The following is a 17,313-nucleotide window of genomic DNA, read 5'->3' on the forward strand; positions in this document are numbered from 1 at the left end:
GTTGCCCAGGGTGAACCTGTCAAAGAAATACTCTGCCATTCAGATTTTCAAGCCACCTGTCCCCCTTTGCTACCCAGACTAGTGGTTAACCACTAGTATCTGCATAATTTAATGACCATAAACATTTCAGATGACACTGAAGACCACCCCCTTTAAAAAAAAATCCCTGTCCAATCCCATTCTATTCACTTCTCCAGAGACAACTACAATCATGATTTTCAGACTATGTTTCTATACTTTTACTATGCACATGCACCCACATTCACCAGGGTCCTACCTCACCCCACCTGACCCTACTCTAGTCTACCCCCATGCACCCCCGTTATTTATGAGGGGAAGATTGATTTTGTGTTTTCCAGGGTCCTATGCAGTACCTTCTCCCTCCATCCGTAGAGATGCCGAGCTGCATGTGGACGGGGCATGGGTGGGTGGAGAGACTCCTGGATACCTGTTTTAAACTTATAAAGTGAAAGATTTGCACACACAGACCAACCAGATCAACCAAAGACCTTTATTTATTAATGAACCAATAACTTTATTGGAAGAAGTTTTAAAACTGGAAGAAAAAAACTTAAACTTTTTCTTTTGCAGGGGCAATACGGCAGTATGCACGTCAGGCATGGTGACTAGGGGAAGTCACCATGTGGCTATGGGGAAGTGCAGTCCAGGCTCAGTTTTTCTTGTCACTTTAACCCAGAGTGAGCTTGTTGAAGAGGTACTCTGCCATGCCGACTTTCAGGGTCCCCATCTTGCACAGGGTGGTGATGTGGTCCCCCAGCTCTTTGATGAACTCGACCTGCTGGTTCAGGCAGTGGCTCTGCAGGAAGTGGCACAGGTGGGCGTCGCTCTTGTCGCTGGCCAGCTGGTGCAGGTCAAGCAGGCTCTGGCTGACGCGCTTCTCTAGGCGCAAAGTGCACTGCATGGACCGGAGGCCGCTCTCCCAGGCGTCGCGGTCTGGCTTCCTGATGTCGTGGAAGCAGAGGCGGCCCCTGTGCTGGTTCTGCAGGGGCATCAGGCTCTCGGCCCGTTCCCCCAGGTGCCGCGAGCGCCGCAGGAAGAAGCGGGCCAAGTGCTTCAAGGCCACGTCGTCGCGGTCGAAGTAGAAGGCCATGGCCAGGCACACGTAGGAAGCGTGGAGCTCCAGGGTGACGGGGCTGTTGCTGGCGCCCTGGCAGTCGGGGTGGTAGTTCTGGCGCCCCTGCGAGGGCCCGGCGGGCATCACGGCTGGCGGCGTGGGCGTGGCAGGCTTGAAGCCCAAGGCGAAGGCGGTGCCGAAGCGGGGGCTGCCGGGCCGGCAGCGGCGGGAGCCAAGATGGCGGCAGCAACGACGGCCTCAAAGCGTTCCCAGGGTAGGCGATGAGGGTGGCCGGAGGTGGGCGGCGCGCTCTGCATCTGGACTGGAGGCGGTGACCTACGGGGGCAGTGGCGGTGAGGACGGGGGCCTCGAGGCGCACCCATGGTGGGCTCTCAGATGGGACCAGAGGGCGGGTCCGTTACCTCAGGGTTTAGAACTGGGTGAAGATCCTTTGGCCGGGGAGGAGGGGTGCGGGGCTGGGGGGTGCGGCGCGGGGTAGGGGGGAGCGGCGCGGCGCGGTTGGGGGGTGCGGCGCGGGGCGGGGCGGGGCGGGGGGGGGCGGGGGGCGGGGCGGGGCGGGGCGGGGGGGCGGGGGGGCGGGGCGGGGCGGGGGGGCGGGGGGCGGGGCGGGGCGGGGCGGGGGGGCGGGGTCAGAGGAGTAGGGTGGGGAAGGGCGCAAGTACCATGTTCCAGGTTCCAGCCAAGCCTGGGTGAGACAGGGAGACTGCGCCGAGCGTCTGACCTATAGAATATTTTAAAATGTTATTCATGAATATAAGTGCAACTGTTTTGAGTTAATCACTTGCTGGATTTCTTTATTTCTCTGAGCAACTTATTTAAATAGTGTCCTAATGTGATTGTTTCGTCAAACGTAGTGTTTTTGTGGTATCCTCGGTTATGTTTGCTATCCGAGAGCCCTATTTGGAGGGCAGCTAGCTTCAGTGACTTCAGCCGATGGCACTGGTGATAGCCTCTTCACTGGACCTCAGTAACTCCAGTGATCTCCACCTTTCTCTTTCTGTTCCTGGTCAAGTTCATATTTCTTTGATAGCCTAGCACCACCTCCAAAGTCTCAGCGAATCTTTCCACCTCTCCAGGTTTACCCTTTTTGAAGTCGTTCTTCACTCCCTCTGTTCTCTCTCATCTCTTAATGTCTCAGCACAGCCCTAGAAACACAGTGCCCCATCTGGCTTACCAGTGCCCTTCCTCCCGGGTGAGTGCACACTTCTCTTTTCTCCGTCAGAAAACAAAAGGCTTAGGTGCAGTCTGAGAGAAAGCACTTCCCCGTCTGCATGTATCATCCCTCCAACCTCTTTTGTACTCTGACTGCCACTCAGCAAACCCTGAATTTAAGCCCTGAATTATGTTCTGTGGAATGAGCCACAGGGGTAGGAAATAGTTTTTAATTACTTAATTAATTCAACAAATATTTATTGATTACCTACTATGGCCTGGTCTAGGATTTGGACATATATTAGTAACAGAGAAAGAGATGAAGTTTGTTTCCATGGGGTTTGTATTCTAGTGGAGAAACAGACTAAAATAAAACAAAAAACTGCTGTTTTTCTCCCTTTATTATCTCAAGTAAAAATAAATAAGATATTACACACATATATATAGAAATTAAAAAGTCAGGTTTTTTTTATCTTACTTAAAGATATCATAGAATATATAAGACCAACTTAGGTATTTATAATTAATTAATTTGTGCATTAATACAACAACCATTTACGTACTCTAAATGTGTGTCACTGATTCTGGAGATATACAGAAGAATCAAACATGATCTCTGTTCAAGATAGAGTGATGGAATGTTCTAAGTGCTCTCAGGTGGTTTTAAAATTTTTGGATAAAATGGCTATTTTCACTTAAAGTTTTATTACCATGGCTTTGATTAATGTACCTTTTTTGAGGTCTGTTTATTTCTTTTTGGAAGCTCATGTTATTCTATAATAAGTGTTTATGAAGGAAGCAAAGGATCAAATATCAAATGTCACAATGTAAACTTATCTAAACAATTTTAGAGGCATTTAATTGTTAAGTCTGTGAAGAAATAGAATAATAATTTCTATTTGATAAGTTAATTTTAATGATAGAATCGTACATTAGAGATGAAAAGAACTACATAATCAATTTCTCAGTGAGATAAAATTGTATTCTATGTTTGCTTAACCCCAGTATTTAGTCTTAATATAATTGTAGACTTTCAAAATTTTCTTGGAAGATTCCATTGTAGACTTCACTGTAAGAATCTATTTAAATAGAAAAAATCTTGATTTTGTGGAACATTTTCTCATGTCCCAAGATTATTTAATAATTTATCCCTACAACTTTCCTTTTCAAATGTTAAAATAATACAATTGAATATGTGTACTTAGGAGTGACAATGGTGTTTCTCAGATGTTTTATCCCTTATTTATTTATTTATCCCTTTTAGAGAAGAAGGTAATGGTAAAATACAAATTATAACTAAGAGAAACCTAAGGTTTAAAAACTAACCTTTCTAAGGGAAATCAATAAGCAAGCATGGACTGGAATCTCAAATTTCCATGGAGGAAATATACATATGTATAAACAAAAGCATTCCATTCAGTTTTTCTTTAATGAGGAGTAAAAAACTAAATTCAGACACACAAGGAGAAAACTTCACAGCAGATCATGTTTTTTTATTAATTAAACATTTTTTGATAATCAGATTCTATAGTTGATAGCTTGGTCTTTGCTAAGATCATATTTTTAAAAATGTGAATGTAGGACTATAAGGTAAAGGTTTCTTAGGATGTTTGTGGTCAGTGTTGATGTCGTGTTAGTATTAGGGTTCTTCAGAGAAAAGAGCCAATAGAAGATATATTTATATATTATATAAAATGAGGAATTGGTTCACGTGATTAATGGAGGCTGACAAGTCCCCAGATCTGCAGTTGGCAAACTTGAGACCTGGGAGAGTTGATGGTGTAGGGCAAGTCCAAAGGCCAGGAGGCTCAAAACTCAGGAAGTTCAAGTTGAAGGCAGGGAATAAAAAAAATGTCCTAGCTTTAAGGCAGTCAGGCAGGAGGAGTTCCCTCTTACTTAGGGGAAGGTCAGCATTTTTATTCCATTCAGGCCTTCAAATGATTGCATGAGGTTTATCTACATTAGGGAGAGCAATATGCTTTACTTAGTCTACCATTTCAAATGTTAATCTCATGGGAAAACACCCTCAAAGGCACAAACAATAGTATTTGACTAAATATCTGGGTATCCCATGGCCCATTCAAGTTGATATATAAAATTAACTATCATAATATTATTCATAATAAAAGTAGAGTCAACAAATAAAAATTCTCATGCTATAATCTGTGAAAACTCTGTTTTGATTTTCAGTTCCCTTCATTATTTTAAAAATGTTTCAGAACTAATGGTTACACAACTAGTGTTAGACAATAAATTTTGACTCAGTGTCAATGATTAGCTCTCATTCATTCATTCAGTGTATTTCTATTGAGCACCTATTATATGCCAGGTATTTTCATAGGTACTAACATAAAAACTTGTTCTATAAACTCCTCATATTTGCATTTTTTGTGGCTAAGTTCTAGTCAGTATTTCATATAGTTCCTTCTTTAAAAATTAATACATGAAGTAGGATCAATGATATACTCTGAAGGAAGTGGACCATAAATAAAAACAATTGGTGACTTATCTCACTCTCTGTGTTGTGTGTGTGTACACGTGCATGTATACATATGTATATATAAACAAATCATTTAATGAGGGATAGTGAAAAGTGATATATCAATATTATATATGTCTGGGCTGTTCACTCTGTATTACCTCATTATTACATTTACTCTGAGTTAATTTTTATTATCATTACCCGCATTTTCCAAATAAAGAAATTGTGAATTAGAGAGTATGTAACATGCTCAAGCATGTTGTTGAAAGATCAGCCCCCATCCCTGACAAGCCGAATAACCCAGATATAAGGTCTTAGAGTTTAGAAGAAAAGAGTCAGCTTTATTGCTTTGCCTGGCAAAGGGAACTCACAGCAGGCTAGTGCCTTTAAAACTGTGAACCCACCTTGGGAATGGGATAGGGTGATTATGTAGTCATAGCTTAAGCAAAAACAACAATCAACAGAATCATTTATCTTGTCACAAGATTTTTTGCTGTCAGGATATCCTCGGGCAACAGTACTATAGAGACTGGTAGTTGTAACTTTTCCAGTCTTTTCATCTCTTAAACACCTGTGGCATGTTTCTCTTTTTGACAAATCAGCCTATTTTGCAGGACTACAGTTCTGTGACCTTCTTCCTGTAGAACTGCTCAGAAGCCAAACATGATTATACTTTTTAATTGCTACAATAAAGTGAAAAATAACAAAATCAATAACTTCAGCTTTAACAATGGGCCCAGGGCTGGGAGCAGTGACCAGTTGGTTAGGTTTGCTGACTGTTCCAAAAGCAAGCAACAAGCATAAAGCCAAGAGTTAGTTAGCCTAAGTGCGGCCATTTTACTATTTCTCCTTCAAACACACATCTTATAAATAGCAGAAAGTGACACTCTCAACTGGATTCCTCTCTATGTAGTTTAGAAAGTTTGACTGGACCATGAGCTCCTTTAGAACAAACACTGTTTAACTTGTGATGCTGAATTTCACATAGTAGGGGCTCAAAGATATGAATTAAAATATTGAGTGGCCTATTAAAGGCTTTAGTTTCATCATTTCTCCAAAATAAAACAATAAGTGGGAGTGGATGTTGAATATGTATTTAAACTGTGTTTCCTTTAGAAGGAAAAAAATCTTAAGACACCTGATGGTGACAAATTGTTCTTATAATTTTACTTTAATATGCACAAACATAAAACTCATATAAAAATCTGTAGCTTAGAAGTATGCTTTTATAACTGTAAACCTAATCATTTATAAATATATGCAAATAAAACTATGAACATAATAAGATTAAAATTAAGAAATTCCAACTGTGCTTCAGATTACACTTTTTGTCTTACACACAATCAATTGTCACTGAGAACAGATCTAGTTGACGAGATGCAAGTCTTCTTTGGAGAGTGCCATGCCTGTGCCCCGATATCCATGAAGCATCTCAGTTCTCTGTCACCCTTCTTTACTGAAACGGCTGGCACACTTCAGTTCATATGATGACTCATAATGTAATTTTGCTTTCAGGTAGTAGAAGCTATCATTCAAATACTGTCTGTCCAATGTTTTTTTAATTAGCTTGTGAAAAGTGAAGTAATGCTGATGCAGTTTGTTGATTTCATCAAGTACCACTGAAAGTCTCAGTAACTGAAGTGCTGCAGTTTCATTCTGTCAAACTACTTTTCGTTTCCCAGTCATCACTTTAAAAGGAAATTTTAGTCTTTGCAGCTGGTAAAATAAGTCAGTGTGACTGTAAGAGTGGACGTGGGTTAGTTGTCTTTTTTGCATTAGGACATGCCAACCTAGCAGCAATCACGTGCCTCATGGTTCAAAACGCACACGCAAGCGTGGACACGGAGTCTCTGTGGCTGCACTGAGCTATAGAGAGATCAAGATAATCCTGAAAATGCTTCCAGTAATTTTCCATTTAGATGTAAACACAAGAACAGATACATGGAATTCACAAATAAGGAGAGAAGACGCTGAGTTAGAATGGTATGAACACACCATATAGCTAGCCAGTAACTATTTAGGACCTAGCACTTGTCCAGCTTTGTGTTAAAGGCTGAATGATTGCAGTAGGCAGTGACTGTTCTTTTGGGCCATAGAGTCTGTTTCAATTCACTTTGTTCACCGACAGAATGTATGTATGACCACTGGAAAATTAGTCACTAATGTGTTAATAATAGTATATGTATAAATAGATTTACTTTGAAATATTCACATGTATTCAATAATATTTGTTTGAAATCTTTACTTCTGTTGTTGCAGATACAGACATTGCTGCAGAATTTCTCATACCTTTTCCTACATAGCAGTTATGTTTAGGGAAAATGTATTTGGTGGAATGATGTTAGTAATTTAAAGATCCAGAGTATCTTGGTTTAAGGTGTAGATATTTTGTTTTGCTAAAATCAGGTGTAAGTTTCTCCAAACAAGTTTTAAAAAAGTATAATCCTTATAAAATTTTCCTATGATTCCATACCTTACTATATTATTAACCTGGAAGGTTAATAGAATAATTAATAATTTAATATGATCATTATTTTTCATAATATGACATGAACAATTAATTTTCTCTCATTGTTAGATTTTTCTCACCTTTTCTTCCACACTCTCAATGGCTAATTTGCTGATTTTCTCTTTCACAAAAATATGATAATTATCTCAACCAGCCAATGTTAAAATTCAATGGAAAAAAAACTTATAAAAGTGAACATTTGGTAAAGTGTTTCATGTGTTTTACTCACATTTATTACCTTCTTTCTGAACTTTTAATTCTTCAATTCTCCATCATACATGAGAAATGAACAATGTCCTTTTGACTTATTTTCTTGAAAGTTTTTGCCATTTTCCAAAACATAGCTGAGTATTTAAGGTCAATTAAACTTGTTTAAGGAATTTCAAATTTCTAAAAAAAATCTGATATTTAGTTAGCTTTCTGCCAAAATTATTTTAAGGCTCATTTATTTCAATGCAAGTCAGTGGATTGGGATATATTCTTTAAGTAGAAAGATTATTAACATTTCGCTTTTGCTTATGCAGATGGTACTCTTCAGTTCTGATTCCTTACATGACAAACAACCCATGAGGAAAGGCTCATTAATAATCTGCTACGTGGTGTCAGCTGTATGACTCGATTCTCCATTAGTAATGTCATCCCTTGATTTTCTCCTGTCAGAAAAGTCCCGATTCTTTGAAACCATTGGCAGAAATATTGATTTATACATCGATATATATATGTCTCCATCAATATATATGTATGTGTATTGTGTATATAAGAACTCAAAGAATTTTAAGGGATAACACTCTTCCCTTTGACTGTCATATTATTATTATTAACATAGAATAATATCTTATATTTCATAATTAGAGTTACAGCAGTACAATTTAAAGATAATAGTAATATTAAATATTTTTGCCTGCCCTTCAAATATTGGACATTAACTAAGTAAAGCAGACATTGGTTGGAACATGCATCTTAGCTGATTGTGTATGTATATATTCTATAAATTTTTAATTCTTTAAAAGATACAAATGTTGCATTAGAAGCCATGGAGTATTAGAAGTCAGCATTGGTCGAAAACTGAGGTTATTGATTATTTTGTATTTTTATATCCATAATATGAAGTGATTTTAGAAGTTTTTTGCTAGAAAACAAGCTAAGATTTATGATAGCTCTTTGAGTGCATCTACTAAAGTTCCATCAATAGGAAAGTGGAGTCAGCCTTCTTTCGATTAAATCACCAGACATAATAACTTAGTAATTTTTACATGTCCTCAAGGTTTTATTATAACACAATAAATGGCCAAGATTTTAGTTATTTGTGAGCTCTTCTGACTATATACCAGCTAATTTCATGTGTACGTGGTATGAACTAAGTCATAAAATAGAGCTGCCTCTGCCTGATTATTTCCTAAATATTGTAATCTATCTATATTAGTGATTTGGAGTTGTGGATCAGGTGATAAAATATACATACATTGTGTGCACTGAATGATAGGAACACCACTCATATTTTTTTTTCCTGGAAATTATATAAGAATATAAAAAAAACTTTCTAGAAGTATGGAAAAAATATTAGCCTGATACTGTTCATTCTTACCTTTTTGGGAATTTGAATAAGTCGTTTATTCTCCCTTAACCTTAAGTTCTTTATTTAAAAAAAAATGATCTTTCACTGTATCCTGTTGCAGATACTGTGGTCAAATGATTTTATGCTCAGGGATTTCAACCCTTGGCTGTGACTCAAAATCAATTGAGGAAATTCTGATTCATCAGGTTCGGGGTAGAACTCTGGCTTATGTATGGTTGACCCTTGAACAATGTTGGTGTTAGGGATGTGGACCCTGCAAGGTCAAAAATTCAAGTATGACTTTGTATTTGGCCCTCTTTATCCATGGTTCTGCATCCTTTGATTCACCCAATCCCAGGTCTAGTAGTACTGCAGTGTAAGTGAACCCACAAAGTTCAAACCTATGTTTTTCAAGGGTCAGCTGTACTTTCAAGAAGTGCCACAAGTGATTCTGATACTCAGCCAGGATATGGAATAGTGATTCTATACTGTTTGGTGCAAATAGCAAATTGGGACTCTCTAAGTCTATATATTGATTATAACTCACCTAATTTCATACTTTGCTAAGAAAAAAAAGTCATTGGGTGTAACAGTGGTAAAATAGCTGCAATGTATCACATTACAGGAAAAGATGGTTTCATTGTTATTGATAGAAAAATTACCAGAATGGACAGTGTATTAGTTAGGATCTCCAGAGAAATAGACCTAATAGGATATTTATATTATATAATATTGGATATTTAATGGGATATATTATATATAATAAAGTAAAATAGCCTCTTGCTATTGACCCTTGAACATAGGTTTGAACTACATGGGTCCACTTACACATGGATTTTTTTCAGTAAATGCTAGAATACCACATGATCCATGGTTGGTTGAATCGGGGGGTGCAGAACTGTATTATGTAATTTTCAACTGCACCAAGGATGTTGGTTCCCCTAACCCCCATATTGTCGAAGGGTCAAGTGTGTGTGTGTGTGTAGGGGTTGATTTAGGAAATTAGGAATTGACTTTGGTTTATGTGATTGTGGGGCCTGGCAGGTCAGAAATCTGTGGGGCAGGTCAGCAGATTGGAAATTAAGGCAAATGTTCATGTTGCAGTTTTAAGTCCAAAGCTAGAAACTCAAGACAAAATTTCTGTATTGCAGTCTAGAGGCCTAGTTCTTTATTCATGGGAGGACTTCAGTCTTTGTTCTTAAGGTCTTAACTGATTGGATGATGTCCAGGCACGTTATGGAGGGATAATCGGCTTTACTTGAAGTCTGTTGATTTAAATGTTCATTACATCTAAAATATACCTTCACAGCAACTTCTGGACCAAACAACCCGGCACCATAGCCTAAGTGTACACATAAAATTAGCCATCACAGATGGTAAACATGAGTGAAGGCTGGCTGATGTAGGCAAAAGAATGCTGAAGTGGGTTCAGTCAGAGTGAATGTGACTGGGTATCTGGGTGTGTGGGCTGGGGAGTCAGTAAGGTTGCAGACTACCTGAGTCTGTCAGGGCTCAAAAATTGTGACCTGAGCCAGTGTTAAGTCTACAGTAAATGTGGTAGGCAACTGAAGGTAGGCAGAGGCACACAGGATGTCAGAATTAGGACCAGTTAGGCCTCATTTAACCAGTGAGCTCCATCACATTGATTTTCATAGTTCATTCTCATTCCCTTGTTCATCTGTTCATTATATGCTGCTCCAGTCAGAGCCTTTCAAATTGCTTGAGCGTTTGTTTATTAGCTTGGTGGTGTTGCTTTTAGTTGTCAATACTACAGTTTTCATTTTTGGAGTATCACTTCATACTAAGGTAGTTGATGCCTATTGATTGAACAGACCAGTTGTAATTTCTCTGTATTACATAGTGATGTCAGTTTTCTTCAACCCAGGAAAGTTGTTTGCATAAGCAAGTGGCTTCGACTTCTAGTGTTACTACTTGGATACTTGCCAAACTCTCCTGATTCCATTATCTTGTGTGCCTACCAGTTATATACATATTATCTAAGTGAATTATTTTCTCCACAGGCTGCTTTATCTGATGTTTCCTTTCCTATCTTGCATGTGCTGAATTTTAACTTCCTCCAAATTTGGTTACCTTGGACAATACCAAGGTTTTTAAAGCCTTTGAGAGTCTTTTGGGCCTATGAAAGGCACAGCACTCTAGAAAAGTAATCCTCAAACTTTGGTGTGCATAAGAATCATCTGAAGGCTTTGTGAAATGCAGATTCTTGGCTCCATTTCTAGAAATTCTGAAAGACAAAATTCAAGAAAGATTTGTACCTTCTCCATTTAGTTTCAGATAAACAATTGAAATTCTGATACAATTTATAAGGAGAGAAAGGGTCCACAAATTTGCATTTTACAGGAGCTACAGTTTCTCTCTACTATGTTTAATAACTATTCTATGTCGATTCATCATAATGCAGTATACACTTTTAAAAAACTAAACCTTTTTTGCAGTATTAGATTTATAAAATAGTTGCAAGTATAGTACAGAGAGTTCTTGTGTACTCTTCACCCAACTTCCTCTAATGTTAGTATTTTACATAGTATATATGTTAAAACTAAAAAAAAAAATTAGTACATTACATTTAGCTAAACTCCAGACTTTATTCAGATTTATGATTTTTTTTTTTAACAGTAAAGTCCTTTCTCTCTTCTAGGATCCAGTATATCACATTGAATTACTTGTAATCTCTCTTTAGTCTTCTTTGGTCTTTGACAGGTTCCCAGACTTTCCTTGTTTCTCATGACCTTTATAGTTTTGAGAAGTACTGGCTAGATTTTTGTAGAATGACCCTTTGTTAGGTGTTTTTCTCATGATTAGACAAGAGTTCTGGGTTTTAGGGACGATTACCATAGACGTGAAATGTCTTTCTCATCATACTGTGTCAGAGGGGTGTATGACTTATCACTGGTAATGTTAACCTGATCATTTAGTTGAAGTGAAGTCCTCCAGATTTCTTCACTGTGAAGTTACTCTCGTTTCCTTTCCATACTCTATCTTTTGGAATGCTACCCACACTCCTAGGAGGGAGTTAAAGCCCTACCTCTTGGAGGGAAGAATATTTACATATATTATTTGAAATTCTTTGTAGGAAAGTTTTGTATCTTCTTCCTCATTTACTTTTGTATTCAATTATTTATATCGGTGTGGACTGATGAATATTTATGTCATATTGCTCTACAATTTTAAAGTTTAATTAATTTTGTTACTCAGATTGTTCCAGCTTAGGCCATCATGTGCTCCTTCAGTTTGGTTCCTGTGTCCCTTTGATCTGCTTCTATCCTTTTGTTTTTTGAGCACTTTCTTATTTTCTGGCACTACATAATGCTCCTGGCTCATCTTGGATTTTCATTGCCCCAGTTGTTGAATTAGTCATTTCTCCAAGTATGTCTGGTTTTTGTTTTGTTTTTTGTTATTTTGGAGAATGATATACAGAAACCAAGATCTGGATGCTGGATGTGTTTGTTGCTACTTGGTGTCATTGTTTCTAGTCTGTCGTCAGAGTTATGAAATACATGCATGTATACTAACCAGTATATACATATATCTATAATCATTTTTATAGGTGTCTATCTCTATACATATTAAGCTAAATGTGAGTTTACACTAATGTCTAAAATTCTAATCCCGTATCACAAGGTTCTTTCTAGCCTTTACCTCTTGCATATTTGTAACTTCTTTTACTGACAGTGAGAAACCTGACTCATATTATTTGCCATTTATTTACTTATTTGTTCTATCCTAGTGTACACAGTTTCATATTTTTTAAATGTACTTTTGTGAGAAACAAATTTATCAACTAAAATTGTGTTTATAGTTATTTTTGTTCTTAGCCTTACATATCCCAATCAAAACAAAGTCATTTATGTCAGCTCCTTTTTCTCCACCCCCTTCAATACTGTTTTATTGTATATTGGTAATACAGTTAAATTCATTTGTCACAGTCTGCATTCCATACTGGGATACTCTGACCTTTTTTTTAAAAGTTGCATACATTAGAGTTCACCCTGTGATGTCCTGTTCTGTGCATTTTGACAAATGTGTAGAGTCATGTATCTTCCACCTGGTACTATACAGTACTGTTTTATCACCCTAAAATATTCTCTGTGAGTCCCCTTGTTAGTCAATCACTCCTAGCCCCTGACAAATGCTGATTTGTTTTCCATCTCTATAATTTGTCTTCTCTAGTATGTCAAATCAACAGAATCATACAATATGTAGGTTTTTGAATCTGGCATTTTTAACTTAACAACATGTATCTAAGATTCATCCATGTTAAAAAATTCATCCATAAAAAATATGAAAAAGAATATATATATATATATATATGTAAAACTGAATCACTATGCTGTACACTGGAAACTAACAACATTGTAAATCAACTATACTTCAATTTAAAAAAGGTACATTGTCAAACTATTAAAAAAAAGATTCATTTATGTTGTGTAAATCAATAGTTTCTTTCCTTTTATTACTGAATAGTGTCTGTCGTCTCGAATACCAAGTTTGTTTATCCATTCACCTGTTGAAGGACAATATGGTTTGGAACAATTATAAATAAAGCTGCTATAAACATTTGTGTATAGGCTTTTGTGTGAACATAAGTTTTCAATTAACTGGGCAGTATGACTGCTGGATCCTTTGCTTAGCTCTATGGGAAACTGCCAAACTGTCTTCCCAAATAGCATGTATCATTTTATATGCCCACTAGTAATGAATGTATGTTCCTATTGTACTTCATCAGTATTTGCTATTGTCAGTTATTGGATTTTAGTTATTCTAATAGGTGTGTAGTGATATCTCATTGTGGTTTTATTTGTATCTCCTTGATGACGTATGATGTTGAGCACCTTTTCATATGCTTATTTGCCATCCATATATCTTTGGTGAAAATACAAATATATATATATATTTTCTTTTCTTATAGATTGTGTGTATGTGTGTATAAGTTTGGTTGTTTGTTCTCTTGCTGAGTTTTAAGAGTTCTTTATATATCCTAGATATAAGTCCTTTATACAGTATATTCTTTTGGAAAGTGAAAAAAATGAAGTAAATACAAGGTACAAATAAAAGTTTTAATGAACAGTCACTCAAAAATTTTGAAGATGACCAGTTGAACTTTAGGATATTTTAGATAACTGAATACTCATTTAGGCTTGCTAGTTATAGTATTATTAAAGGGAATGGCTGAAACATTGACTCATACAAATTTCATAGAATTTTTCTAAATAAGGAAGCTAAAATTATACCCATATGAAAATTATGTCTTATTACTTAAGTATCATGAAATCTACTAAATATCTTGAGACTTTAAAGCATATTCTTATAATGAATAAATGAAAATATTTGTGAGATATAAGTAGATCTGTATGACTTTTGCTTACCCTTTATGCATCAGATATAGCTTACTTCTATTTTCTGATTGTAATTATACTATATAAAATGGAAATATTATACTGGATGATTATTGTGAGGCAGTTAACATGCAAAATCATGTTATACAGATTATACCTTGATTTACAAATAATCCATTTCTTTGATTTCATAAGAAATCTAGAAAGAATATATATTGTGTCCAATTTATGAAGAAGGAGCCAGAGGCAAAAGAAGCATTTATCATGCCTCATTCACAAGGAGGAACTGAGGCATATTTGCTAGTAATGGTAGGAAACATCATTCAACTACATCTTACAAAGGAAATGGTAAACATTCTGTTGACAAGTTAATAAACATGTTCAGAACAATTTATTCTGTCGTGAAAAATGATGTGATAAAAGAGTGATCCAAGATGAATTTGATTATATTTCAAATCTTTATAAAACAGCTTTTTCATAGGTATTGTTATTTACCCAACAAAATAAAAATGTAACTGATACTATTCATGGAAAAATCAAGGATTGCAATTGGATCTATAGAGTAAGAAGTATAAATCTGTAAAATTAATTGTCTACTGATTAAGAGGAAAGTGTTTTAATTTTCCAAGTCTAATATATTTATTTTTATTTCTTTGGATCTTTATTTTCTTCTTGTAGATGTTGTGTCACCACTGTTTGAAATTCTCTTATCATTCCTTCATTTAAAAAATCATTTGTTAAAGTACTTTATAGAATTTTTAAAATATGAGTATGTGATGGGAAAACTTTCTTAGCATTTGCATTTCTTCTTTCAGAGAACTGATCATCTGACTGGGTATAAATTGTTGGTATAAGATAGTTTTCATCAGGCATTATTCTATTGACATCTAGTATCCAGCATTTCTGGTAAAGGTTTGGATGTACACCTGATTCCTCTTCCTTAGAAGGTCCCTTGATTTTCTCCTCTGAAATATTTTTTAAAAGCTTTATCCTTGAGATTCTGTAATTTCATCAGCATGTATTTCAGTATGGATTCTTTTTTTTTTAATACTTTGAACTCTATACTTTACTCCATGAGCCTATTTCAATCTGAAAACTCAGATATTTCTTCCCCTCAAGGAAATTATTTTACTAATGTCTCATTGATAGTTTCTTCTCTATTTCTTGTTATCTGATTTTAGAACTTCTGCTAGTTTTGTGTTGGACTTATTCACTATATTTGTTAGTTATCCCTCATATACTTACTCATTTTACCTTTTATTCAACATTCTATAATACTTCCTAGACTTTACTTCCCTTTTGCCTGATCTGTTGCATTATTTAGTTCATATACTGAAGATTTAAATACCCAGAAATAGTATTTTAATTATTTATTTATAATATGTGTAATATTTTGTTAATTTCAAAATATTAATTTATATAACATTTAAACTTAATTATAAATACAGATGAAATTCGCTTATCTGAATTTTTGCCAGAGGATGTTCCACTTGATCTATGAAAGTTTAGTAGGTATTACTTGATTAAAAAAAAGGATTATGAGGTCAAATGAGTTTAAGAAACAGTGCGTTTAATAAATATTAAATTTGTTTCTTGAATGCATTATTGTAAATAGCTTTTAATGAACTTATGGGCAGTGGGAAACTCTAATAAGTGATTTTATAGAGAAAATTTCAGATTTATTTTAATAAAAATATTTCAAAATTAAAGAACATATAAAGGCACAGGGCAGTTTGAGAAATGTAACAATGATACTTTAGAATAAATGGCATTGGAAATACAATTTTAACAGTGGAATTTTGTTAAACTTAATGTGGTGTATTTCTAGAAATTTCTAGTATCTATGTATTAAATAAATACATTAAGAAGTACTTTCTGAATATAGGAGCAGGGGAATATCATTTATTCCTCCCTGCCCCATTTCATTTCCTCTAGGGTTTCAAAACTAACTTTTCACGTCTTTATTTTGGTGACAAGTTAAAGTGTGGTTGTCTTTTTTCTGGATGATTGCAATATAAATGAGGAGAATTAAAGGACCACAGAAAGGCTTGACTAAGTTTATTTCAGCTTTCCTCCTTATTGCTATTAGGAAAACAGTATTCAATCAAGATCTGTCTTATGGAGAATAGCTTTTGACAGGGTCTAAAAAAAAAGTACGGTGTAAAATTATTTATTGTATAAAGTTTATTATAATAAGATCAACAGTAGGCCATAGAAATAGCTTTGTTAAAGTATAACCAGTCAACTTACACATTGACTGCCTATATCTTTGTAATAAAGAGATTTGTATTGGATATTGCCTGTTTTGTTGCCAAATGTCAGAAAAAAAACACATTTGTTTATAGCAGTGACTTTTTTTTACCCAACAGGATAGAGAAAACATTCTCAGAAATGTTAGAAATATTTTCAATGTAGTCATTTTGGGAGTTGCAACTGTATTTATTTTAATTGATTTAACTCATGGTTAACTGTTTGCAAGGCCATTTGTATGTAAAACTTTGGCACATTACAGTACATTATTGAACTGGAGTTTATTAGGTAATGCAGTTTTATGAACTTTATTAATTTTTTCCTTTTCTTACCTAGGAGTAAATAAATAACATTCTTGCTCTGAATAATAAATTTTGTAAATTAGTGTTAAGATGGGTTTACTTTAAAAAAGGCTAGCAAAAATAAAAAAGTGAAAAACTTGTTGCTATCTTTTGTCATTATCATCTTGCAGAACACAAATTTCAAATTCACATTAAAAAGACATATTGCTGATGTTGATCATTAACTAGGAAAATGAGCCATAGGGGATACATTATGTGAAAGAACAGTTAAATGAGACATATTCCCAAGACACTTGCCTTTTGAAAACAGCCTATAACTAAAATCTTTCAAACACCATGCTGTCATTTGATAAAACTATTATACTGAAAAGGTAAAAGTCAGTGCCCAAATTTAAGATATAACCACACATGTGTATTAGGTGACTTCATGTATCTGTTAATTGAAGTCCCCTTTTTACATTAATTTTAGTTATATTAGTGAATATTCTGGTAGTTAGCCAAAAATTAATAATCATAGCTTTATGATACAATGGCAGCCTTGAGAATTGAGATCATTCATGGTCTATATTCTCAGTGTACTGCTACTTCACTTAAGATACATAGGTACAAA

At 35.6% G+C, this 17,313-nt stretch overlaps 1 protein-coding gene across 1 annotated transcript; it reads right to left on the reverse strand.

Moving 5' to 3' along the window:
- Positions 1 to 656: 656 nt before the first annotated feature.
- LOC116150954 (ferritin heavy chain) lies at positions 657 to 1,219 on the reverse strand. Its single transcript, XM_031446503.2, has one exon. It carries the CDS (start codon positions 1,217 to 1,219, stop codon positions 689 to 691), a length of 531 nt encoding a protein of 176 aa, XP_031302363.2. The 3' UTR covers positions 657 to 688.
- Positions 1,220 to 17,313: the final 16,094 nt, after the last annotated feature.

The sequence above is a fragment of the Camelus dromedarius genome, chromosome X (genome assembly GCF_036321535.1).
Source record: "Camelus dromedarius isolate mCamDro1 chromosome X, mCamDro1.pat, whole genome shotgun sequence".
Classification (NCBI taxonomy): Eukaryota; Metazoa; Chordata; class Mammalia; order Artiodactyla; family Camelidae; genus Camelus; species Camelus dromedarius.